A 27998-nucleotide genomic window follows, 5' to 3' on the forward strand; every position below is an offset into this window, starting at 1 on the left:
AGGGGTGCTACAGAGAGTGCATACCAGGGGTTTTGGTAATGTTTGTCACATACTATTTCCTCAGGTTAAGTCATGGATTCATAGGTGTTTATTTTTGTGCCTCCTAATTTACATTGGTGTTGCATATGCTTTTTCATATGTATCATCCATTGCACAATGAAAACTATAAAAAAAATCCTGGTACCAGGGCACTTGGGTGGCTCAGGCAGTTGAGCACCCGACTCTTGATTTTGGCTCAAGTTATGATCCCAGGGTCGTAGGATTAGCCCTGCAGGGAGCTCAATGCTGAGCATGGAGCCTGCTTGGGATTTTTTCTCCTTCTCCCTCTACCCGTTCCTGGCCTGTGTGTGCAAGTGGGCACATGTGTGCTTCTTCTCTCTCTAAAATAAATAAATAAATAAATAAATAAGCAAGCAAACAAATAAATAAAATAAAAAATACTGGTACCACTATAAAGATGTGTGGGTAAAATCTAAAGACAAGTTCTTTAGATTGGTTCAAGGTTTTTAATCTATTCCAACATGGCTGGGGAAAAGAGAGATTGGAATGGTGATTTAGGAACCCATGAAGAGCAAATCTCCTTTGGTCACATAGTGGCCTCCATGAGAATTGTTTATCTGGCACCCTTTTCCAAGAACTGCCCTTTTCCCAAAATTCATGGTTAGAGTGAGAGGCACTGTGACCCCAATTTTGAGACATAGTTGGTTGGGCCAAGAGTGGTTACTTGAGCCAAGACGTTGTTTCTGTGAACACTCATTTCCTGACCTCAGCCAATTAGTCTATAAGTAGGCACATGACTCAGGCTAAGCAAATTAGTGTCCTTTCCCAGAATCTTAGAACTGGAATTGGGAATCTATGGAGATTTAAACTTAGACCTGCTAGTAGATTTTTCAACAAAAATTCATTTGCATTAGAAGAAGGAAGCCAAAGCAGACAGAAAAACAGGTAAACCACAGGAGTTTTGATGGCATTCAAGGCTTGGTCCCAGATGTTCCCAAGGCGAAGCTACATCCCAGACCTTACAAGCTAAGTTGTTTTGTAAGAGTCCACAGTATATATTTAACAAATTCTTTTTTAAGTACTTAAAAAAAAGTTTCTTTCACTTATACCTAACAAAGATGTAATTCCTTTGTCAATGAATCGACAGGTAGTGCTGTAAAAGTTACAAAACAGCAATCGAGGTAATGAGGACCGTTTCTTTGATGGCCACTGAAAATGTAATAGGTTATAGACCCAGGACAAGTATTTCTACTCAACAGTCAAAGGAAAGTACAGTTAGCAAACCAAGAAGTATAATCTATTTAGTTATGACGTAAAAACAAAGGTCAAGTCACCAGAGTTGCAGAACTTCCTTTGCTTAAAAAAAGAAAAAAAAAAGAAAAGAAAAGAAAAGAAAAGAAAAGAAAGAAAAAAATTGAGAAGAAAAATAGGACTAATGGATCCCAATTAGCAGGAATAAACCATTTAAACTCTCCTTTGTATAACTTCTCATTTTATGTAAGATAAAAGAGGTAGACCAGGTAACGCCCTAGCTCTTCACTAGCTCTAACATTTTTTAGCTCTGTTAAAAACATCAGTGGTAATTGATAAATGTTTGAAAGTCCTGCAAATATTATTTCCATATGGAACATAACTGTCAAAATGGAGGTCTTAGCTGACTTAGTTCCAATGGCAAAAGCAGACCAAGTGCTTCAAAATATTCTTTATAGGTTAGCTAACCAATTTGTGTTCATGACAAATTCTTACTAGCTCTCAGATGTGATTTGTGAAGTATAAGTTGTAGTCTATGCTTTTTAGGTACTAAAAATACATAGAACTACTGCATAAAGATCCAAGAAAGAAAGCAAAATCAAATCCCTATCATTTCATTTCTGTATGGCTTTTAATTTAAAAGTGCTACACAGCTCAAGATCTAATTCATATTTATTTTCACTTTAAAGTTTGTCTATTTTTCATTTCACACCAGTGGTTCACTTTATCATGAATAATTTCTTCATTAGTACAATATGTGTATATATATATATATATATATATATATATATATATATATATATATAATTAGAATAAAGATCACCAAACATTCCAATTCAGACTACAAACTGCAGAAAGGGAAGGCAGAATGCTTCCTACCCTTAGTCTGAAGACCTGAAAAGCACCACAGATTACCCATGTTCTAGGAGCTTGCCAGCATGGCTGCATGTGGGGACCCATCTGTCCTTACTGTACCCCATCTTTCCCAGGGATTGTGCTGGAGGCAGACAGCTCAGTCAGGACACCACAGGAAAGTCTAAGAAACTCTTTCTAGATGAGTCCTTTTCACTGAACTGGCACAAAAGTGGAGATCAGAAAGGCATAACCAAAACAATTGCTTTCTCTATATTATAAATACTGGCATAGTTATCTTGTGGTGCACTGTGCATTTATTGGGTTTGTACAACGTACTAGCACTATTTTACACTCCTTAGAAGCAAGGACTCTGGTTAGTCCCCATGTAACTTGCCCGAAGTTACACACGCAAGATGTCGCCCCACTGGGAGGTGAACACAGGCACCTGACTACAGAGCCCATGCCACTAACTGGTGCACGATGCTACCCCCAGGTAACTGAATGTAAGTGCTGGATGTATTGCTACCAATGACACACACATAACTTCCTGTCTTCTTGTCCTAGGTTATATTATCAGGGATTGAACTAAGCAGCCTCATTTTTTTTTCAGTCTCACATTACTGCTTACAGACTCTGGTTTGTCACAATTAGTATTACATGTGCAAATTCCACACAGTAAATTTTTTTAATAAGGGTTTGGGGCACCGGGGTGGCTTAGTTGGTGGAGTGTCTGACTTTGGTTCAGGCATAATCTCACGGTTCGTGGTTTCAAGCCCCGCGTCGGGCTCTGTGCTGACAGCTCAGGGCCTGGAGCCTGCTTTGGATTCTGTGTCTCCCTCTCTCTCTCTCTGTTCCTCGCCCATTCATGCTGTCTCTCTCTCAAAAATAAATAAACATTAAAAAAAATTTAAAAATAGGGGTTTAATCACAATGCTGTCCCATTTGCAGTACTGGCAAAGTGACCATCAAAGAATCTATTCTGCTCTGAAACTAAGTCAAAAATGAAACCCAGGGAGTCATGAGCTCCTAAACACAGGCAAAACCATGAACATATGTGCACATGCACGTTTTCCCTGTGAAGAGGTCACATGGCTTTCATCAGATATTCACATCCCAAAACATGAAGAACCACTGCACTGAAATCTCTTGAAATGTAAAACTGTGACTCCCCACATAACGTTATTACAAAGGAAGAAGGTTAGTCCACAAAAGAAAACTTTGCCTGCTTTATATAACTCCCAAGGTAAAGTAATAAATCGGTATTGCAATTTATTCAAAAGCAAAGTTAGAGAAAAACAGAAAATGTTTGCAGTAAGGTTTACAACGAACAACTACGTTAAAATACAACTGTGTTAAAAGAAGCAATGCTGGGGCGCCTGGGTAGCTCAGTGGGTTAAGCGTCTGACTTCAGCTCAGATCACGATCTCACGGTTCATGAGTTGGAGCCCCATGTCAGGCTCCTCACTGACAGCTCGGAGCCTGGACCTGCTTCTAATCCTGTGTCGCCCTCTCTCTCTGCCCCTCCCCCGCTTGTGTGTGTGTGCGCGCGTGCGCGCGCTCTCTCTCTCTCTCTCTCTCTCAAAAATGAATAATAAAACATTTAAGAAATTAAAAAAAAAAAAGAAACAACGCTAAGTTGATACAGTGTTAACTGTTTCATTAATAATATGTGGGCTAGAGTCTCTGAGAAATCTTTCCTTCCCTCATTCCCGAAGGGAAAAGAAATCTTAGAGATTATTCTTCTTTAGTATCTACATTTGAGTTCAAATGCATTGTTACAACAGGAATTAAAAATGTCAACTGTACATTGATAATATGATGCAATCACTTGAAGTCTTTGATAAAAAGCACTTAATGTGCATTTATTGCTGACAAATATCCTATTTTGGAAATTCAACTACAAATGTCCTGACTCCTCGATACCATGTTGCAGAATGGAGCAGGGAATGTGAGAAAGAAGTGAACTGATGTAAGATGTGATCAATTAGAGAAAACTAAAGCTCACATGTCACATATTTCTCCTTGGTATAAAAACACGTTAGAGCAAAGAACGATAATAATCTTACCCAATCCTGATATCTCTTCTCTTTTATGCAGCAAATGAGTACACATCACCTATAGTGTAATAAGGAAATTGGTTTTGAACCCTAAAAAATGTGCTTTTATTAAATTTTGTGTTACAGAGAGTTAAGAATTTAATCTGTCCTAACAGTTAACAAATATAAGGATTTCACCCTTCAAGATGCAAGAAACAAAATAGAATTCACATTCTTGTTATACATTATCACTATGCAGTTGAAGTGTCTGAATCTGTCAATATACTCTAGTAAGTTGAAAGATGTCCATTGTGGTAGCCAGTAATGGTTGGCCTTGCTTTTGTAAGTGTGCTTTAATCTTAATAATGGATGGAAGACAAAAAGAAAGAAACTTTACGCCAGCCTATACAAGGAAAGGTTTTTTTTTCCAAGCTGGACTACAATATTTGGTCCCGAATATACATTTAATATTTGTTAAACATCAGCATAAAAAGTGAATTATACATAGAAATACTTATGATGTATCCCTGAGACATCATTGATGAGCTTGTTTTGGACACTTATTCCACATGTCCAGAAACATTCTTAGGGTACCAAAATGACACTGATGAACAATCCAAGACCTCTCTTTCTTTACTGTGCTGTTAGCACAACAACACGAAGCTCACAATTTAAAGCTTCAGGTACAAAGCCAAATGCCTAGCAAATCAAGCCACTATTACAGTGATCACGTACAGTAGAAATATCAGTCTTAATCCAAAACCAAAAGCAAAGACAAAGAGAGGGGGGAAAAAGAAATCTAATCCACAAACAAAAGTGGTTGATAGGAAAACCATGCAGAGCATCAATATGAACCCAGAGCCAATTAAATCTTGGGCCAAGAGTCAACTGAGGCTCATGATGAAGCAGCCAAAGAATTACCTTTTCCTTATTGTAGAAACTCGTTTGAATTAGGGCTCTCCTGACCAAGAAAACACAATCATGCATCTTCTTTTAAGAATTTAAGCTCAGTGGATACACGCAGTCTTTAAATATAGCTCCTATTATCAATGGAAATCACAGCAGAAATATACCTGCTGTTTTCATACTCCCAAACTAGATTTCCTCATTGATTAATGCTTTGAAATTTTATACTCCATTTTCTGTGATGGTGATTTTGCATTCCAAATCACCTCTCCAGAAACTCTTTCTCTTAATGAGGCATCCTAATAAAAGTGTGTGAACACTTATACATGAACACACATCTTATTCTTCCTTGGCTTTTCCCTTAGCCTCTGATCTTACAATTTTTTAACCATTTCCTTAGAGCTTTCTTTTATTACACTGTCCATTACAAGACACCTGATATTCTTTCCTTTGTAACTTTCAGCAAATGTAATGGTGCTATGTGCGAACTTGGTTGACAAAAGGGAATAGGGTATTGTTAAAAAAAATTAATTTCTAGATTACTAATCAATCATTTATTTTTAATTCTCAAATAATTACTATTTTTTTTAAAAAGGTATGGGTTTTCCCAAAGTAATTGGCAAATTAACTTAAATCCTCCCAAATATTTAATGGCAATACAGTGAAGAGATAAAATCAAGATTACAAAGCAGGGGAGGGGTAAAGGGAGAGGGAGAAAATCTCCCATTCAGAGTGGAGCCCAACACGGGGCTCGATCCCACAACTGTAAGATCATGACCCGACCTGAAATCAAGAGTCAAAAGCTTAACCTACTGAGCCATCCAGGCACCCCTACAAACACTCTTCCATCTTCCCTCTTACCCCAAATCCCTAGAAATGACAGGGAAAAAAACCAAAATCTATAACAGTGCTGGAGAGCAAGAGAGAACAAAAATTTCTGAGGCATTTCTAAGAGACAGAAAGGAGATGACTGACTGAGGGATAAGCCATGGCAAAAATACACACAGGAAAGAACTGCTGTGCAACTGGATGCTCTGTAAGTTTCTAAACTCAGAGAAGATGGATGCAAGATAGATGCTAGATGCATGGACCCATTTCCTCCTACTGCAAAGACCTTCTTACTCATTGTCAAGGAGCAAGCAGCTGAGGCATCTGCTCCAGGTTGGAGAAGTGAGTGTGGACAGGTAAGCTGGGGGGTGGAGGGTGGGGGAATGCAGGGAAGTGCCCCGTGTGAATGGTGTCACTCAAGCAGAACAAAGCGTTCCTCTCTAAGGTTATGGAATGAATGCCTAGCGTTCCTCATCCAGTAACATATCCTGTTCCTTCTCCCATCGTTGGAGACAGAGCTTGACAAATACAGTACGCAAACCAAAAATTGCCAGATATAGGAGGAAAATCACTATCATAAAACAGATGTACCAAACTTCATTAATGGAACTAATACTGGAGGGGAAAAATGCTTAATAGAGCAAACAAATTGAGGCTTTAATAAAAATGAAATCAATATCCACGGAAGAACATCATAACTATGAAAAGATAACAGGTATTATAAAACTGCAATTTTAGATCTTAAAAATAAATATATTCTTATTAAAATAAAAAGTATGTCAGCTGAATGATAGAAGGGACACACCTAAAGAACCTGTTAGTGAGCTGGAAGATCAAACTGATTACCTGGCCCTAAATGCAGTCCAACAGAATGAATGGGTAGAAAATATGAAATAAAAGTTAAGGCTTGGAAGGACATCCCAGAAAGTCTTGCATCCATCGAATTGGAGTTCCAAGGAGAGAAGATGGAGAAAGAGGGCTGCACACAAATAATAAAACTAATGACAGGAGACCATCAAAAGAAGTCAGTCTCCAGATTTAAAGGAACTATTAAAAATGAAGCAAGATGAAAAATGACCATAGATATTAAAAGGGTTCAAACAAGTCTCCCCAAAGTATGTCACTTTGTCACATGGACAATTTTAAGCTGAAAACAATCAAGACCCAGAAAACTCAGGAAAAGCTTTTAGTGTTCCCTTGACTACCTGAAAGAATTTAGATGGGAATCTGGCCCAGAAAAACAGCTGTTATCAGAGACATTTTTTTTTATCTGAATGCTATATCTGTATGGTAGGGCAAACACCTAATTACCAAAAACCTGCTCTCCTTATTGTGCTGTGAATCACCTCCTCCCCTCTGAAGCCCCAGGCTCCTATCCCATTCCTTAGCTCAGGATGGTCTATGCGCAGCAACTCCTCAGCTTGCCCCTGAGTATCATATTTTCAGGGTGCTCCTCATACATATGTAATTAAATTTGTTTTTTCCTGCTTATCTGTCATATGGTAATTTAAGTATTAGACCAGCCAAATAATGTTGAAGGGAAGAAGGAAATTTTTTTCCTCCCCAATAATATGTTCTTATGAAATATTACAGGAAAAGAATAATATCTCAAAAGCCTTCAAAGGAGAAAAATAATTATCAGCAAAGGAGCAGAACCTGATTTGTATTAGATTTTATTATAGCAATACTGGATACAAGAAGTCAATAAAGCAAATTTCCAAAGTAGCCAATGAAAATAAGTTTGAATCTGATTTAAATTTGAATCTAAACAACTAAAATACCCACCAATAACAGGATGATCAGATGAGCTACATTATAGTCATATTACATGCTATTATTCAGCCGTTAAATATAATGCCATCTCTAAGACATGTTATTAGTGAAAAAGCAAGTTACAGAAATATATATGTCAATCATGGCTCAACTGGAGAAACAGAATCAGTAAGAAATATATAATAAGAGATTTATTGCAAGGACTTGGCTTATGCAATTTTCAGGGCTGGCTAGGCAAGCCGGGAAATCACAGGGCAGGCCATCAGGAAGAGAACTGTCTGCAACTGTCAGGCACAAACTAAAACTGCTTCCTCTAGACAGAATTTCTTCTTCAGGGAAGATGCAGCTCTTCTGTTCTCACGACCTTGCAAATAACTGAATCAGGTCCACCCAGATTATCTAGGATAATCTTCCTTCCTGAAAATCAACGGGTTATGGACTTTAATCACATCTACAAAACACCCTCAAGGCAACAACTAGGTGTGGAATAACTTGGAACTATATAGCCTAGCCAAATTAATGCATAGAAATGACTATCACAATCACATATATATGAATGTGTATGTACATTTGTATTATTATATAGATGCACTGTTTCACTGTGTGTGTGTGTGTGTGTGTGTGTGTGTGTGTGTGTGTGTGTGTGTAGATAGAGAGTTCAGGAAGGATGCACACCAAACTGATAACAATGAAACAGAGTGAAAACTGGCAAGTTGAAAAGGGGAATGGTGTAGGGAAAAGAGGAGATTCAGTTTTTACTCTTTATAGTTCTAGTGGGGGGGGGGGTATTGATAATGAGGGAGACACATGTGCATAGGGGCAGGAGGCATATGAGAAATTGCTGTACCTTCTGTTTAAGTTTTCTCTGGACCCAAAATTACTCTAAAAAATAAATTCTATTCTTTCTTTTTAAGATTTTATTTTTAAGCGATCTCTATACCCACATTGGGCTCAAACTTACAGCCCTGAGATCAAGAGTCACATGCTCCACCGGCTGAGCCAGCCAGATGCCCATCTACTCTTTTTTTTAATGTCAGATTACCTACAACAACAACAACAACAACCAGCAATCAGCTTAGTAGCAGAGATCTCATCAGCAAAAATAAATGCCAAAAGGTAGTGGGAAAATATCTCTTATGTACCCAAAGAACTCATAACCTAGAATTCTATACATAATAAAGTATCATTCAAGAAGAAAGAAAATTCAACATGTATTCAATTCTGAAAACATAAGAGTTTACTCCTCACTGACATTTGTGAAGAAATGTCACTACTGAAGAATATACATCAGCCATAAAACTGATTCAAAGAAGGAAGGAAGGAAATTCACATTTGAAAAACACAGTTAAATTAAATGAAGTACTGAGTGTGAAAAAAATAACCACAATAATTTCCATGGATGTTTTTAGAAAAATCAGAATTAAAATTCTAGATACCGAGGAACGCTGATGGCAAGGTGTTTCAACTTGAAATAAAAAATTATTTGGGGCAACTGGTTGACTCAGTCTGTTAAGCATCCGACTCTGGGTTTTGGCTCAGGTCATGATCTTGCAATTTGTGAGATCAACCCCACGTTGGGCTCTGTGTGGACAGAGAGGAGCCTGCTTGGGATTCTCTCTCTCCCTCCCGCTCTGCCCCTCCCTAACTCATGCTCACTCGTGTGCACTCTCTGTCTCTCTCTCTCTCAAAATAAATACACTTTAAAAAATTATAAATATTTTTGTTGCTTTTGGAAGAGAACAGAATTAATAATTAACCTTAGAACTTGATGGAGAAATGTAAAGCTAAGTTACATGTTAAAAATTTCAGAGCACCTTTTATGAAGATAATTTTTTTAATGTTTATTTATTTTTGAGACAGAGAGACACAGAGCATGAATGGGGGAGGGGCAGAGAGAGAGAGAGACACAGAATCGGAAACAGGCTCCAGGCTCTGAGCCATCAGCCCAGAGCCTGACTCGGGGCTCAAACTAACGAACCGTGAGATCGTGACCTGAGCTGAAGTCAGACGCTCAACCTACTGAGCCACCCAGGCGCCCCTAAGAGCACCTTTTAAAGGAAACCATGAGAATTAAGAAAAACAAAAGGAGCAAAGAATAAAAATAGAAAAAGCAAGTGGGGATAAAAGCCTGGTAAACAGATAACATAAGGGGCACCTGGGTGGCTCAGTCAGTTAAGCCTCCAACTTTGGTTCAGGTCATGATCTCGCAGTTTGTGGGTTGGAGTCCCACATCGGGCTCTGAGCTGACAGCGCAGAGCCTGGAGCCTGCTTTGGATTCTGTGTCTCCTTCTCTCTCTGCCCCTCCCCCACTTGTGCTCTGTCTCTCTCTATCAAAAATAAATGTATGTAAAAAATTTTTTAAAAAACAGATGACATAAAATAGGAGAAGTTCTAAGGAAATTAGTAAACTTTTGAAAATTTATCTTTAGAACACTACCTATCAAAACCTATAGAGTCATTAACCAAGTACTTAAGTGAAAAGTCATAGTTTGAAATGCATTTATTATAAAACAAAAAGCAGTCAACTTAAGTCAGAAAAGAATTTCAAAAGTTGGAAGAAGGAAATAAAGGCAATGGAGAAATTAAATAAACAATGATCAAAGAATTTTAAAATAGAGTTAAGCTGCAAAATCAAAACCTGCTTCTCTTAAAAGAGTGGCAAATAGAAAAAAGCTTTAAAAGCCTTCCTAAGGAAAAAAGAGAGTGAGCACAAATTAATATTAGGAATGGAAAAGGGCCATAAGTACAGATAAAGAACAGATTTTTTTAATTTAAAAAAACACATGAAAATGTTATGACATTTTAAAAATTAATAATATAAACATATTTTTAGAAAAATTTTCAAGTTGGCTGAAGAAGAAATTTAAAACCTCATTCACCCGATAGTATCAATAAAATTGCAGTGGTTGTTAAACATTTCAATCTCTTAAAGGCACTAGGACCCAGATAAGTCACAGGAGAGATTCATCAATCTTTCATGAAACAGGTTATTTCTGGTTGGTGGTGAAGAGGGAGTAGGAGGACCCTAAGCTTGCCTCCCCCCCTGGATACAACTAGACAATACTCACAGCAGTGCAACTAACCCAGAGAATGACCTGAAGACTGGCAGAACAAACTCCACAACTACAGGTAGAGAAGAGGCCACATTGAAGAAGGTTGGAAGAGTGAAGACATGGTCTAGGAGCAAAACAGACCAAAGCCATACTTGGTGGAGAGGGAGCTGGTGGTGCAGACAAGGGTGTAAAACAGACTCTCACACTGGGGAGCCAACCGACGAGGGGCACAAATCCCCATAACTTTGCCTTTGAAAGAGAGAGGGGCCGAATTTCATGAGCTCTTACAACCAGGAGGGTCTTAAAACCTGGAATTTTAAAAATTAGCAGGCTCCAGCCTTGGGCTCAGGGAGAGAGAGCACAATCAACAGCCCATGCAGATATAACATAGAACCAGCAGTTTGAAAAAAGCAGGGTGCAGACAGGAGGAAGAGTGATTTGCTCATATCAGAGTGTGGCCCAGAGAGACAAGGATCATGGAGAGACCCCTCCAAGAACGAAGGAGCGGGCAGGTGCCATTTCCCTCCCCTGCCCCCAGCATAAACAACGGCCATCTGTGGGGAACAGTGCTATGCTTGTACTACATAACTTGTCTGCACCAAGCCCCCAACCCCTCAGTTCTCCAGATCTTCCCTTCCCAGTCATGCATGGCCCCTCCCCTGGAAGATCGGCCCAAACCCTGTCTACCCCATCTCTGGACCCACAGGTCTTGCAGGGCCTCGGTTCCTGCAGCAGCAGGGGCACGTCTCATTTTGCAAGGAGACAACTGCACACCTTGTTAAAATGCATCCCACTCCTGCTGGGGACCAAATACTGCCCACAATAGGCAAAGACAGACTTTGCAGACAACTGGACTGAAGAAAAAAAGAGGCCAAGACCCAGCAGACGAGCACATAGGCAACACACATAGGAGGCATTCCCTGAAGCCCCAGGCCCTAGGGAAGAAGGGACACTTCACTGAAGGGCACTTCAGTACCTCTTCTTCATAAGGCTATTATTGTTAAGAGTAAGAGAAGTCGCTGATTTTCCTAACACAGAAGAACAGACACAATGAAGAGAAAAAAATGAGAGGGCAAAGAAGTATCTCCCAAATGAAAGGACAGAACAAAACCACAGTAAGATATCTAAGCAAACTGGATGTAAATAATATGTCTGATAGAGAATTTAATGATTGTAAAGATACTCCCTGGACTTGAGAAAAGAGCATAGGACATCAGTAAGACCCCTTCACACAGAGATAAACAGCCAATCAGAAGGCAGGAACACAATAAATGAAAATAAAAATACACTTGGTAGAATAAATAACAGGGTAGGTGAAGCAGAGGAATTAATTAATGACCTAGAAGACAGAAGTAATGGAAAGTAATGAACGACGGAGAGGAAAGAACATTATGCAAATTGAGGACAGACTTAGGGAACTCAGCGATTCCATTAAGCATAAAAACATTTGCATTATCATGTTCTCAGAAGAAGAAAAGGGGGTAGAATTTTATTTGAAGAAATAATAGCTGAAAACTTCCCTAATCTGGGTAAGGAAATAGACATCCAGATTCAGAAGTCATAAAGATCCCCCCTCCCCACAAATTCAACCCAAGGATGTCCACACTTAGACACATAGTAATTAAAATGTCAACAATCTGGGTCACCTGGGTGGTTCAGTCAGTTCCGAATCTAACTTCAGCTCAGGTCATAATCTCATGGTTTGTGAGTTCAAGCCCCATATTGGGCTCTGTGTTGACAGCTCAGAGCCTGGAGCCTGCTTCAGAGTCTGTATCTCCCTCTCTCTGTCCCTCCCTCACCCATGCGCGCCCTCTCTCTCTCTCTCTCTCTCTCTCTCTCTCTGTGTGTGTGAAAAATAAGTAAACTTAAAAAAAATTTAAACCTAAATAAACAGTAAAAAAATTTTCATAAAAAATTCTAAAAAAGAATGAAATCTTGGCATATGCAACAATGTGGATACATGGATGAATCTAGAGTGTATTATGCTAAGCAAAGCAAATCAGAGAAAAACAAATATCGTATGATTTCACTCGTATGTGGAAGTTAAGAAACAAAAAAGCTGAACATAGGGGAAGGGGGTGGGGAAAGAGGCAAACCATAAGAGACTCTCAACTACAGAGAAAAACTTGAAGGTTGATGGAGGGAGGTGGGTGGCAGACAGGCTAAATGGGTGATGGGTATTAAGGAGGGCACTTGTGATGAGTACTGGATATTGTATGTAAGTGATGAATCACTAAATTCTACCCCTGGGGGAAAAAAAAGAATGGGTTTAAACTTAAGTGACCATCAACTTAATATAGACTGCTATATACAGAAGATGTTATATCCAAACCAAGAATCAAAACCCAGTAATAGATACGCAAATAAAGAGAAAGGAATCCAAATCTATCACTAAAGAAAGCCAACAAACCATGAAAGAGAGCAAGAGAAGAAAAGATCGGAGAAAATCTATGGAAACGACCACAAAACACTTAACAAAATGGCAATCAGTACACATCTATCAAAAATTATTTGAACGTAAGTGGACTAAATGGTCCAATCAAACGACATAGGGTGACAGAGATCCATCTATATGCTGCCTACAAGAGACTCATTTCAGACCAAAAGGCATCTGCAGATCCAAAGTGAGGGGATGGAGAAACATTTGTCATACAAATGAAAGTCAAAAGAAACCTGGAGTAGTAATACTTACATCAGACAAAATTAACTTTAAAACAAAAACTGTAACGAGACAAAAACATTGTATAATAAAGGGGACAATCCAACAAGAGGATATAGCAATTGTATTTATGCATTCAAATACATAAATCAGCTAATAAAAAACATAAAGGAAATAATCGATAGTGATACAGTAATTGTAAGGAACTTTAACACCCCCCACTTGCATGGATGGACGGATAATCCAAACAGAAAATCAACAAGGAAACAGTGGCTTTCAATGACACCCTGGACCAGATGGATTTAACAGACATATTCAGAACATTCCATCCTAAAACAGCAGAATACACGTACTTTTCAAGTGCACACAGAACATTCTCCAGAATAGAACACATATTCGGCCACAAAACAAGCCTCAACAAATTCAAAAATATCAGGCAGCTTTTCTGACCACAACGCCATAAAACTAGAAATCAACCACAAGAAAAAATCGGGAAAGGGCACAAATACATGGAGGTTAAGGAACATGCTACTAAATAAGAAATGGGTCTACCAAGAAATCAAAGAAGAAATAAAACATGACATAGAAACAAATGAAAATCAAAATGCAATGGTCCGATATCTTTGGGATACAGCAAAAATGGCTCTAAAAGGGAAGTTTACAGCCATATAGGTCTATATCAAGAAGCAAGAAACAACTCAAAGAAACAGCCTAACCTTGCACCTAAAGGGGCTTGAAAAAGAAGAGCAAACAAAACCCAAACCCAGGTAAAGGAAGGGAATCATAAAGATTAGAGCAGAAATAAATATTAAAGTGGTGCCTGGCTGGATGAGTCAGAAAAGTGTGTGACTCTTGATCTCAGGGTTGTGAGTTCAAGTCCCAAGATGGGTATAGAGATTACTTAAAATATAAAATCTTTTAAAAAAATTTTTAAGAAACAAATGACAAAGAAACTTAAAAAAAAAAAACAGTAGAAGTGATCAGTGAAAGCAGGAGCTGGGTTTTTTTTGTAAAGATCAACAAAATCTATATACCTCTAGCCAGACTCATAAAAAAAGAATAAAATAAAATTAAAAAAACGTGAGGACCCAAATAAACAAAATTATTAATGAAAGAGGAGAAATAACAACCAAAACCACAGAAATAGAAATAACCGTAACAAAATATTATGAAAATCTATATGCTAACAAATTGGACAACCTAGAAGAAATGGATAAATTCCTAGAAACATATAAATTACTAAAACTGAAACAAGAAGAAATAGATAATTTGAACAGACCAATTACCAGCAATGAAACTGAATCAGTAATCAAAAAAAAAAAAAAAAATCCCCCAAAACAAAAGTCCAGGACCAGAGAGCTTCAGAGGCGAATTCTATCAAACATGTAAAGAAGGTCAATACCTATTCTTCTCAAACTATTCCAAAAAACAGAAAAGGAAGGAAAACTTCCAAATTCATTTTGATGAGGCCAGTATCACTCTGATACAAAACAAGATAAAGACACTACAGAAAAAGAGAACTACAGGCCATATCTCTCATGAATATGCATTAAAAACCCTCAACAAAATATTAGCAAATCAAATCCAACAATACATTAAAAAAAATCATACACCATGATCAAGGAGATTTTATTCCCAGGATAAAAGGAACAATCAATGTGGTATGTCAGATCAGCAAGAGAAAAGATAAAAACCATATGATCATTTCAATAGATGAAGAAAAAACATTCAAAAAAGTATAGTATCCATTCATGATAAAAACCTTTTGCAAAGCAAGTCTACAGGGAACATACCTCAACATAATAAAGCCCTGATCTGAAATCTCCACAGCCAAAATCATACTCAATGTTCAAACACTAAAAGCTTTTCTCCCAAGGTCAGGAACAAGACAAGGAAGTCCACTCTCACTACTTCTATTCAAAATAGTACTGGAAGTTCGAGCATAGCAATTAGACAACACAGAGAAATAAAAGGCATCCCAACTGGTAAGGAAGAAGTAAAACTCTCACTATTTATAGATGACATGATAATATATATAGAAAACCCTAAAGACTACACGAAAAAACGACTTACTAGAACTGATAAATGAATTCAGTAAATTTGCAGGATTCAAAATCAATGTACAGAAATCCATTGCATTCCTATACAGTAATAACGAAGCAGGAGAAAGTGTAATTAAGAAACAATCCCAGGGGCGCCTGGGTGGCTCAGTCAGTTGAGCGTCCGACTTCGGCTCAGGTCATGATCTCACAGCCCGTGAGTTCGAGCCCCGCGTCAGGCTCTGTGCTGACAGCTCAGAGCCTGGAGCCTGCTTCGGACTCTGTGTCTCCCTCTCTCTCTGCCCCTAACCCACTCACATCCTGTCTCTGTCTCTCTAAAAAATACATAAACATTAAAAAAATTAAAAAAAAATAAACAATCCCATTTACGTTTGTACCAAAAATAAGACCTAAGAATAAACCTAATCAAACAGGCGAAAAGCCTGTATTCAGAAAATTATAAAACACTGATGAAAGAAATTCAAGATGACACAAAGAAATGGAAAGACATTCCATGCTTATGTGTTGGAAGAAAAAAAATACTGTTAAAATGTCTAAACTACCCGAAGAAATCTACAGATTTAATGCAATCCCTATCAAAATACCAACAGCATTTTTCACAGAACTAGAACAAACAATCCTAAAATTTGTAAGGAACCACAAAGACCTTGAATAGTCAAAGCAATCTTGAAAAAGAAAAACAAGACTAGAGGTATCACAATTCCAGATTTCCAGTTATATTCCAAAGTGGTAGTAATTAAAACAGTATCGTTCTCTCATATAAAGAGACATGAAGATCAATGGAGTAGAGTAGAAAATTCAAAAATAAATCCACAATTATATGGTCAATCTTCGACAAAGGAGGAATGACTACATAATGGGGAAAAGACAGTATCTTCATAAATAGTGCTGGGGAAACTGGACACCTACATACAAAAAAATGAAACTGGACTATTTAATACACAAAAATAAACCCAAAATGGAATAAAGATCTAAATGTGATGAAAAAATGCTCAACATCGTTCGTTATCAGGGAAATACAAACCAAACCCACAATGAGATACTACCTCACACCTGTCAGAATGACTAACATTAACAACTCAGGCAACAACAGAGGCTGGCAAGGATGCAGAGAGAGAGGATCTCTTTTGCACTGCAGACGAATGCAAACTGGTGCAGCCGCTCTGGAAAACAGTATGGAGGTTCCTCAAAAAATTAAAAATAGAACTACGCTGTGACCCAGCAGTTGCACTACTAGGTATTTATCCAAGGGATAAAGGAATGCTGTTTCAAAGGGGCACATGCACCCCAATGTTTATAGTGGCACTATCAACAACAGCCAAAGTATGGAAAGAGCCCAAATGTCCATCAACAGATGAGTGGATAAAGAAGGTGTGGCATATATATGTACAACGGAGTATTACTTGTCAATCAAAAAGAGTGAAATCTTGCCATTTGCAACAATGTGGATGGAACTAGAGGGTATTATGCTAAGTGAAGTTAGTCAGTTGGAGAAAGACAAAAATCATATGACTTCACTCATATGAGGACTTTAAGAGAAAAAACAGATGAACACAAGGGAAGGGAAGCAAAAGTAACATAAAAACAGGGAGGGGGACAATACAGAAGAGACTCTTAAATATGGAGAACAAATAGAGGGTTACTGGAGAGGTTGGGGGGGGGATGTGCTAAAAGGGTAAGGGGCATTAAGGAATCTACTCCTGAAATCATTGTTGCACTATATGCTAACTAACTTGGACGTAAATTAAAAAAAAAAAAAAAAAGCTTTCCAGAATACTTAAAATACCACTAATGGTTCTAATAAATTAAACCTAGAAACAAAATTAAATATAAATAAATAAATAAATAAATAAATAAATAAATAAATAATAAGACCTACATGTGAGACCCAAAATCATAAAAATCCTTGGAAAGATCTGAAAGGCAGGACTTTCTCTGACATTGGCTGTAGCAACATTTTTCTAGGTATGTCTCCTGAGGCAAGGCAACTAAAAGTAAAAATAAACTATTGGGACTACATCAACATAAAAAAGTTTCTGCACAAGGAAGGAAACAATCAACAAAACTAAAAGGCAACCTATGGAATGCGAGAAGATATTTGCAAATGACATATCTGATAAAGGGTTAGTATCCAAAATGTATAAGGAACTGATACAACTCAATACCCCCAAAATGAATAATCCAATTTAAAAATGGACAGAAGACATGAACAGACATTTCTCCAAAGAAGGCATCCAGATGGCCAACAGACACAGGAAAAGATGCTCAGTATCACTCATTATCAGGGAAATGCAAATCAAAACTACAATGAGATATCACCACGCACCTGTCAGAATGGCTAAAATCCAAAACACAAGTAACAACAAGTGTTGGTGATGATGTGGAGAAAAAGGAACACTCTTGTGTGGCTGGTGAGAATGCAAACTGGTGCAGCCACTGTGCAAAACAGTATGGAGGTTCCTCAACAAATTAAAAATAGAACTACCATATGATCCAGTCATTGTACTGCTGGGTATTTACCCCCAAAATATAAAACACTAATTCGAAGGGATACATGCATCCAAATGTTTATTGTAGCATTATTTACAATAGCCAAACTATGGAAGCAGCCCAAGTGTCCATCAATAGATTAAATGGATAAAGAAGATGTGGTGTGTGTGTATGAAATATTCAGTTATAAAAAAATGAAATCTTGCCATTTGCAATGACATGGATGAAGCTAGAGAGTATAATGCTAAGCAAACTAAGTAAGTCAGAGAAAGATAAATACCATATGATTTCATTCATATGTGGAATTTTAGACACAAAATAAACCACCAAAGGAAAAAAAATGGAGAGAGAAACCAAGAAACAGACTCTTAACTAGAGAGAACAAACTAATGGTTACTAAAGGGGAGGTGGCTGGATGAGGGATGGCAGGAATGGGTGATGGGAATCAAAGAGTACACTTATCATGATGGGAAAATATAATAAAATAAAGAAAAGGAGAAAAAAGAAACAGATCATTTCTATCTTACACAAACTCTTGTAGAGAAGAGAAAAAGAAAGGTACCCTTATAAGGCTGGTATAACATTGTTACCCAAATCAGACAATATAAGAAAATTATAGGCCAATCTCACCTATAAACATGAATGCAACCATGCTATATATAAACTTTAGTTAACTGAATCCACACTATATTCTTTTTTTTTTTACAGAGCAACCATTCACTCTCTATTCATTACTGAAAAATCTTTTTACCATGTGGCTTAATTACACTTTACTTAATGCAACTTTAATTGATTATGAGAAAGCATTTTACACATATGTGAAATATCTACACAATCCTCATCAACCAGAACACTGGGTGACATAGACAATTAGATGTTAATGTTGAAAAGAAGGTAAAATATTCTCAGGAGACGAAGCCATTTTAAGGAAGAGAGTATTTTATATTCCATAATTATTTGAAGCATCCAGGAGAGCGAGGCTTCTTTTTTTCCGTAAGTATGTATGGGCCTCTTCCTTTGCTTGGCAATATTCTCGATATTCTTCCTGAATGAGGTTTATTCTGGCTTCTTGGGCAAGCTGACCTTCTGCCACAGATCTAATTACTTCTTTCACTAACTCACTCTAGCAGGAGAGAATTCAGATGAAAAAGTTCTGTATTTGGTGTATGTATGCTTTACTGCTTCTTATTTCAAGCCTGATTGTATTAGAATGGCAACGTGATGTCTGTGCTGATAGTCTTACTATTATGAATCCACATTATATTCTTACACTTAGGGTTTTAAAGCATTTTTTAGGATTAAAGAATAGTAATACTATTTGCCACATACATAAAGGAAGGAGAGACACCACATGATCTTCCCAATAGATTAACACATGATTTGATAAAAAATTTAACTCATTGGGGCACCTGGGTGGCTCCGTCGGTTGAGAGTCCAAGTTCAGCTCAGGTCATGATCTCCCAGCTTGTGGGTTCGAGCCCCACGTTGGGCTCTGTGCTGACAGCTCAGAGCCTGGAGCGTGCTTCGGATTCTGTGTCTCCCTCTCTCTCTGCCCCTAATCCACTCGCATTCTGTCTCTGTCTCTCTCAAAAATAAATAAACATTTAAAAAGTTAAAAAAAAACATTTTAACCATTCATGATAAAAATTTTAAAAACCCGCTTGATAGCAAACTCTCCTTACCTTCATAAAGGTATAAAACTAAAACAAATAAAAAATCCCACTCGGGGTGCGCCTGGGTGGCTCAGTCGGTTAAGCGTCTGACTTCAGCTCAGGTCATGATCTCATGGTTCGTGGGTTTAAGCCCCACATACGGCTCTTTGCTGACAGCTCAGAATCTGGAGCCTGCTTCGGATTCTGTGTCCCCCCACCCCACCTCTGCTTCTCACCCTCTCGCGTTCTGTCTCTCTCTCTTTCTCAAAAATAAACATGAAAAAAAAATTTTTTTAATCTAATAGAGGAAACTAGAGTAATGTTCCCAGAGGGAGCACAAGCCCAGGAGATAACTGAGTAACTGCAGGTGCTCTTGGAGATATTCCCTTTAAGGATGGGAAAGCTAGTCAAAGTGGTTACAGAAAAACTGAATAGACTTTTAAGTCAAGAACTTGGGAAATTAGAATAGATGCCTCCACGTATTATTAAGTCAGTGTCCAGGTAAAGATTTTTGTATCTCCTGAGCCCTAGGGAACCAAGAGTTTCTAGAGTTAAATCTCAGAAGAGAAGCACAGAAGAAGGAGAAACACTAAAATGAATGAGGGAGGACCAAAGTGATTGACCCTAAGTCCATGTGGGGTAATGGGAGAGAATGAATTCATCCAATGGAAGTGAAGGTGGGCAAGGTTAGGTGAACAGTTGGTGGTTTGATAATTCAATAACTCCTTGGCTTCATATTTCTGCCTGTGGGAGCCTTCCCAAAACAAAAATAGAATCTGTTAGGGAAAAAACCAATGTCTGAGCCCTAAATCAAGGGGAAATAATAAAGAGAGAGCAGCCAGTCCCACCAAACAGGGCTGCTTACAGGTTTTTGAGAAGGAAAGGAATCACTGTGAGGGTCAGGGATAGGATTTATAAAACTAAGGGAACCTTCCTGAAAAGAGGAGAAGAAATGTAGCCTGGAAGAGTGGGTAGTTTTGCCATGGATCTCCACCACAGAAATCGGTGTGACAGAGGAAAGATTTCCATCCCATTCATGTGAAGTAAGTTCTCAGAGTATAGAAAATCCAAAAGCTGAAAAGGGTTAGTTTTTTGCAAGAGAGAACATGGCAGTAGGATTAGTCCTCACTAGACCCAAGGGGTAAATACTTCAGTAGTGTGAATAACAGATTCTGTTCAGAAATCTGCTGAGGATGATTCTACAACTGAAACAGATGTGGGGACCTCAGGGTAAAGCGTCCCTAGGACATAGATTCTAGGGCCTACACAGATTCTGCTCAAATAGGACTAGACAGAATCCACACTCAATCCAGGAGTACATGGTCTACACAGGCAATGGAAGTTCAGCGGCATTGGGTATTTTTCAAGGCATTATGGCATGCTAGTTAAAGGACTTTGAGGCCACTGTGCCTGGGTTCCTTTCCCAGCTCTACCTCTTACTACCTGTGTGATTTGGGGCAAGTTACTTAGCTTCTCTCTGTCACATTTTCCACTTGTCAAAGGGAGGAGATAGTACTTCGCTCGTGGAGTTCTTAGGATTAAATTATTTAATATGTGTGAATTATTTAAAACACGTGAAATTCAATAAGGGCTATTATTAGAAATATTTTCGCCATTGAATGGGACTTAAAAAATGTTTTTAATGTTTACTTATGTTTATTTAATGTTTTTTTATTTTATCATGACCTGAGCTGAAGTCAGATGCTTAACCAGCTGAGCCACCCAGGCACCCCACCTGTTAGATTTTTTTTAAGACTCTAGTCACTCTTTCCAGCCAGTTACTAAATTATTTCCCTCCTTTTAAAGTCCTACTCCATAAACTGTCCAGTCTTGTTGTTGTTGCTGTTTTATCCTTTCCATATGTTGAGCGTGACCTTCAAGATCTCCTTTTTCCTCTTCTGTTTAATGTGTTCTCCCAAATTCCAACACTTCCATTAAGGAAATCTCTATTTTTCTTTTCTCAAGCATTTTCCAACTTGTCTTCTACTGTTTCCTGAGCCATCTTTTTAGGTATTGCTATACTACAGAAAAGGAGAAAATCACCTTATTATATAAAAAAGAATTTAGGGGCATCTGAGTGGCTCAGTCTGGTGAGCATCTAACTCTTGATTTCCGCTCAGGTCATGATCCCAGGGTCGTGGGATTGAGCCCCACATCAGGCTCCATACTGAGCAAAGAGACTGCTTAGGATTCTCTCTCTCTCTCTCTCTCTCTCTCTCTCTCTCTCTCTTCCTCTGCCCCCTCCCCTGCGCTTTCTCTCTAAAATAAAATTTAAAAATTTTTTAGAAACTTAATGAAAGCCAATAATAAAGTAACTACTTCAAAGAGTTTTACCATCAGCATTATGAACCCCAAGTCCATAAAAACCTGAGCTCTCTTGCTTCCAAGCCAATGCCAATGTACAAGAACTTATCAACCTTCGGCTGTGTCACAGTTGCTAATGTCCCATTGGACGAAGTAAGTCACATAGCCAAACCCAGAGTCAATGTGGGAGGGAACAATGACAAATCATAAATTCTGGGAGCCATGATTCATTGGAGACCATCAATATAAGAGCCTACCACCCTACCATAATATGTACATGCATCTTAACAATATGTTTCTTCTGTAACACTACATTCATGGTCAGTTCTTTCTGCTGCCTTTTCTTCAGTTTCTTTCTTAATTACTCGTGTTTCAGTTTTAGAGCTTCTTCTCAATGACCAATCAATCTATTAAATCTTTACATTTCAGTTTAGAAATGGAAAACTGAGTGACTCCATAATGCTCTGTGACAGGTTATTACACAAGTTAGGAGAAACAGCTATACTGTGTTAATTTTAACAAGGAAAAAAGGAAATGGCAAAAAGCTTAAGATAGGGCAGGGGAAAAGATGCAAAAAGATACCTCATGTCTCAGTGAGAACACAGGCATCTGAGCAGACCCTATGGGATCTACAGAATACATTTCAGCCATGATGTCTGCCATATTTGAATTAGATAATTTCTAGAGCTATGGAAAGATAAACAGGACCACCTAAGTTATGACTAACATTTGAGTGTCTTCTGAGTACCTCTGAGTAGGCAGGGATGAATGAGACAGAGCTTCTCTGAGGAGCTCATGGTGAAGTGTAGGAAACAGATTATCATAGAACTAAAATACACAGTTAAAACAAAAACATCTTATAAATATTAATGGGCAATTTTTTTAACGAAAAAATAAAATTCCCTTTATTTATATCAAACTCAGTTTGGCTAATGTGAGAGAATAGGTATTAGAAATAGAGAAGGGGCGGGAAGCAAAAGAGAAGGGAGAAGAGAAAAAAAAAATGGAGCACAGGGGCTGTTTGAGAAGGACTGGGGAACAGAAGGAAAAGGAATCTACATGGTGATAGAAGATAAAAGGAATGTTTTGTCTGCTTCATTTTATCTAGACTGAAGGTGGAGAAGAAGTAGACTAGATACAATTTTAAGTTCTAAACTATATTCTTGAACTCCCAATACCCATCCTCTCCTCATACAAAAGGCATTTTCTGAAGGATGGAGAATCCTATCCTGACACAGTAGACAACATTCTCAAATTGAAGGCTAGAGGGTCTTCCTGAATTGAAAGGAAGAGCCTTTAGAGACTTCCTTAATTAGAAGCCATGTCACTTCTAGGCCATGTGACAGCTTCACCTGGAGAAGTGTAGAGTTCTGAAACCAATCTTTCAGAGCCTTTCAGGCTTTGATCACTCAAAAACAGGCGATGAGCTCATTTTGGACATGCTACATTCCTATTATGAAATGATACAGAAAAACTGGTGGAAAATAACTAACAGTGGTATTTTTGATTGACATCCTAGACCCGCACAAACATTAGTAATCTAGATAATGAGGTTAATAAAATAATCTGGAATTAATAATCTATAATTAAGAAACTAGATAAAATCAAATCCCAGGGTACATATTTTACTATAGAATTTATTCGCACTTCACAGTGCCTGATTTAGGAGAAATTGTAGAAATTTACTTGTGTTTTGAGATGAAAAACACACATTGCTGTTGTGCTAGAGAAATACTTTATAAAGATGGGCAGGAAGAGGCCCTGTGTTTGGATGTGTACATTATAGAGTACTTGTGAACACCTTCACCCTACCATTTCCTCTTAAATGTTTAGGAGAACAGCTGTAGACATCGTTCAACAAATGGAATTCTCAGGTCAGTTCCTCTATCTACAGACTTTAAATGTGATACAGAAGCCACTAGCTTTATAGCACACCAGCGATGAACTCAAGATGTAGCTATAATTAGGACTTGGAAACACAGACGAAAGACAGAAGGAATCTTCAGTTTCCTTTACCATAACTTTGAAAATAGAAAACGGGTGCCATCTTGTGGTTATTTTAATAAGGTCGCTCTTAAACAATGACTTTCTGGAGAGGGAACTTAACAAAATCTCCTATTTCTTTCTCCTTGAAAATACTGTTAAAATTACCTTTCTTAAACTCTTGGACTTGGTACTCTTACAATCTGGAGATTTCATTAAAATGCTAGACCTACCCACATAAAAACACAATCACAATAATATTAGGTGACTACCAACCATGAAAAACATGGCAAGCAATTTTCATAATTCTTAAGAACCTGCTCAAGACCACTAAACCAGGGGTACGAGGTTCACCTTACCCGAGAACTGTGTTACTGGATGCTCCCCGGAAAGGTGACACATTTGTGTATTTGTGTGTGTGTGTAAGTCTTGTAGAAGAGGCACGCATCTTACCGTTAAGTAGTGTTTGTGTACTAACTTCCTGGGAGCATCAGGCACGCCACAGACAAATTTGGGGCTGGAGGGGCTATGAGTCAAAACACATGCTCCCCAACGGAAGCTTCCGGGATCCAGGCGCAAGCAGCCAGAACTCAAACAGACTTCCGCAGAATTTCTCCAGGAAACCGTCGTGTGGGGCGGAGACAGGCGCTCAGTCCAGTGGCTGCTTTCTAATCTGCTGTCACGTTTGAGACCCTGGTCTTTCCTTCCCGGAAATGAGCCTTCCTCCCTGCAAGGTGGCGCCAGGGGCCTGGCCGGAGGCAGAAGTGCCGGCAGAGTGGGAGCCCCCAGCGGAGGAGCCAGAGCCCAGGTCGGAGGCGAGGTGGGAACCCGAGGCAGGGCTGGCCTCAGAGCCGCTCCCAGCCTCTAAGCACGAGTCAGAGCAGTTCTTCGGTGGAAGACAGGAACCCGAGATGACCTGGGCTTCCGGGCAGTTGCCAGAGCCCGCTGGGGCACCCCATTCACATCCGGTGTCAGTGAGGGGAGATTCCTCGATGCCAGCATCACCATCAGAAAACCAGGTGTCGGAGAGACCCTGTTGCCACACCGACTGCCTGGAGGCGCCCCTCTCCTGCCTCTTCCGAAGGCTGGGATGCGAAGTGGGCGCGCACCCCTGGATCTTCCTGCTGGTGCCCATGGTGCTGACGGCCGCTCTGGGCACCGGTTTGATTTACCTGCCCAAGGATGTAGAAGAAAACCTCGAGGAGCAGTACACCCCAATAGGGAGCCCAGCCAAGGCCGAGCGGCACTTTGTGCGGGAATGCTTCACCGCCAACGACTCACCGCTTCTCCATCTCCAGGAAGAGCACCAAGGTCAATTTCGCTTGTATTCTAGCAGTCTCCAACACCACTTCCCTGCTAGAACCAGCAATCTTATCAGAAGTTAGTAAAGTGGATGACGTGATCCAGGATCTGTATGCGATGGGGGAAAACGGAACCCAGATCCACTACAACCAGGTGTGTGCCAAGCACCAGGGTCTCTGCGTGCCTTCCAACCCACTCCTGTATGCCTGGCAGATGAACAGGGACCTCGACCTGAGAAATGTCACTTTCCCAATCTACAACCACACCGGTCAGCCCACCTACCTGGCTGGCACCATTGGAGGAACCTTCTTAGGCGAGAGGATGGGAATGAACCAGTTACTCCTGGAAGCCAAAGCCGTGAGGCTGCTCTACTACCTGAAAACTGAGGATGGAGAGGACAACGAGCGTAGTAAGAAATGGTTGACCCATTTTCTGAACCAATCTAGCAACATTGAAAAGAGTCTGGCCTCGAAGAGGATCCAGGTATCTGGTGGCTGAGTTTTATAGGGAGACCAGGAGAAGGTGGGAGGGGTAAGAACACATTTTCCAAGTAGTAGCACTCCTGGATTATTTGTTGGAGTCCTTGACTTGCAGCTGGGAGTGCTCTACTCTGTTTGGCACTTAATCCAATTTCCTTAATCTCACACACCAAAGGATGCCACACAGCATAAAATCCTTAATAATATTCTGGTGGAAAACACAAATCCTACATCCCTAAGGTAGGTCTGCTCAGTGCAGACATTGATCATCAGGTTTTCCAGTCAAATTACTTTAAAATCCTTACTCTTAAAGTCTTTGCTATTTAGGGGAACCCTCTGAAATGTGTTTGGGGTTCATTGGAATAAAAGCAACAAACTTTTAACAAGTTCCATGGTATTATTGAAAAGAGAATTAACTCACCATTTACCAAGTAAGTTATATAGCCTAGTGCCAGGCACATGCTAGCTATTCTGTAACTAATAGTTGTGAATAAGCCTGGTCAAAGTGAGACAACTATTGGAAAAATACCAGATCCTTCTGAAATATCGATGAAATTAAAATAGTAAAAGACAACGACCTACTAAAATTCTAGAAAAAGCCACAATTTCTGTAATTATGAATGGTTTCACAATCTTAGGTAGATCTCAGATTTTGTGTATTCAGGTTTAAACCTTGGGTTTCTGAAAGAAACTTTGGAAAGCGTGCCACAGATTTGTGGGAAGAAGCACACCTATGTCAATCTTCTTTATTCTAAAATCACGATTCACATATTTTGATCTTTTACTAAATCTTAACATGTTTCAATCACTAAGCTAAAGTGTTTCAATAGGGTTTGTAACTCGCACAAATATTGGAATGAAAAGTTATTTACTTGACTAAATTTTTGTGGCAGGTGGTCTACTTTACATCAACTTCTACACAACGGAACTTGAAGCAACCTTGATGACAGTGATCCCTTTGGTTCACTTGGCATAACTTCTAATCATATTATTTGCAATCCTATCATGCTACAGGCAAAATGGTTTCATTGTTTCTTAACTCTTTTTAACAGATATTTTTGGGTGGAAAAATACATATAATTGATATAAAATATGCCAATCTAATCATTTTTAAGTGTATATTTCAGTGGCATTAATTACATTCACACTGTTGTGCAACCATCACAACTATCTGGGTTTTTTTTTTTCATTTTTATGTTTCTACGTTTATTTATTTTTGATAGAGAGAGACAGAGCACAAGTGGGGGAGGGGCAGAGAGAGAAGGAGACAGAATTGGAAGTAGGCTCCAGGCTCTGAGCTGTCAGCACATAGCCTGCCGCGGGGCTCAAACCCACAAACCGGGAGATCATGACCTGAGCCGGTCGGACGCTTAATGAGCCACCCAGGCGCCCCACAACTGTCTGTTTCTAAATCTTTCCATCCCCCCAAACAGAAACTGTATAACCCTTAGGCAGTAACTCTCCATGGCCTCCCCCCAGTCCCGGCTAACCTTCATCTACTTTCTATCTCTATGAATTTGCTTATTCTAGAGATTTCATATAAGTGGAATCACACAATATTTGTACTTTTGTGACTGGCTTATTTCACTTGGCATAATGTTTTCAAGGTTCCTCTATATCCTAGCACGTATCAAAACTTCATTCATTTTTATGACTGGTATTTCACCGTATACATACAGCACTGTTTGTTTATACACTTAACTGTTGATGGGCACTTGGAATGTTTCCACTTTTTGGCTTTTGTGAATAATGCTGCAACGAACATTGATGTACAAATATTTTCTTGAGCTCCTGTTTTCAATCATTTTCAGTATATACCTGGGAATGGAATTGGTAGGTGGAGTGATAATTCTATGTTCAGTTCTTTGAAGAACCTCCAAATCCTACCAGCAATGTATAAAGATTCCAATTTCTCCACATCCTCACCAACACTTGTTTTTTGTTTTATTGATAATAGTCAACTTAATAGTGACAAAGTGTGGTTTGATTTACATTTCCCTAATTACTAATGATCTTAAGTATCTTTTCATGTGTTTATTAGCCACATGTACATCTTTGGAGAAATGTCTATGCAAGTCCTTTGCCCATTTTTTAATGTGGTTGTCTTTTTGTTTTTGAGTCCTATTGTTGGTGAGTACTTTGTATAATTGGTTTTAAGTTTTTTTTTTCTTATTTCGAGAGAGAAGAAGTATGAATGGGGGAGGGTCAGAAAGAGAGGAGAGAGAGAGAGAATCCCAATCAGGCTCCACACTGCCAGCACAGAGCATGATGCGGGGCGTGAACCCACAAACCATGAGATCATGACCTGAGCTGAAGTCGGATACTCAACTGACTGAACCACCCAGACACCTCAGTATTTTGTATGTT

The 27998-nt window shown here is 38.9% G+C and overlaps 2 protein-coding genes across 2 annotated transcripts in view; one reads left to right on the forward strand and one right to left on the reverse strand.

Annotated features, from left to right (window-relative positions):
• The window catches only part of LOC123381193 (ankyrin repeat domain-containing protein 26-like), a 118043-nt gene extending 93617 nt beyond the window's left edge, over positions 1–24426 (reverse strand). The window contains exon 1 of the mRNA XM_045041649.1: positions 24304–24426. The gene's annotated coding sequence lies outside the window, so the exon portion shown is untranslated. The remainder of the gene's footprint in view (positions 1–24303) is intronic.
• Positions 24427–24563: 137 nt separating this feature from the next.
• Positions 24564–26779, forward strand: LOC123378956 (patched domain-containing protein 3-like). The gene is given in 2 exon segments (XM_045041636.1): positions 24564–25129; positions 25131–26779. Coding segments are annotated over 2 exon segments (1086 nt in total). The 3' UTR covers positions 25651–26779.
• Positions 26780–27998: the final 1219 nt, after the last annotated feature.

This window comes from Felis catus, chromosome D3 (assembly GCF_018350175.1).
Source record: "Felis catus isolate Fca126 chromosome D3, F.catus_Fca126_mat1.0, whole genome shotgun sequence".
NCBI lineage: Eukaryota > Metazoa > Chordata > Mammalia > Carnivora > Felidae > Felis > Felis catus.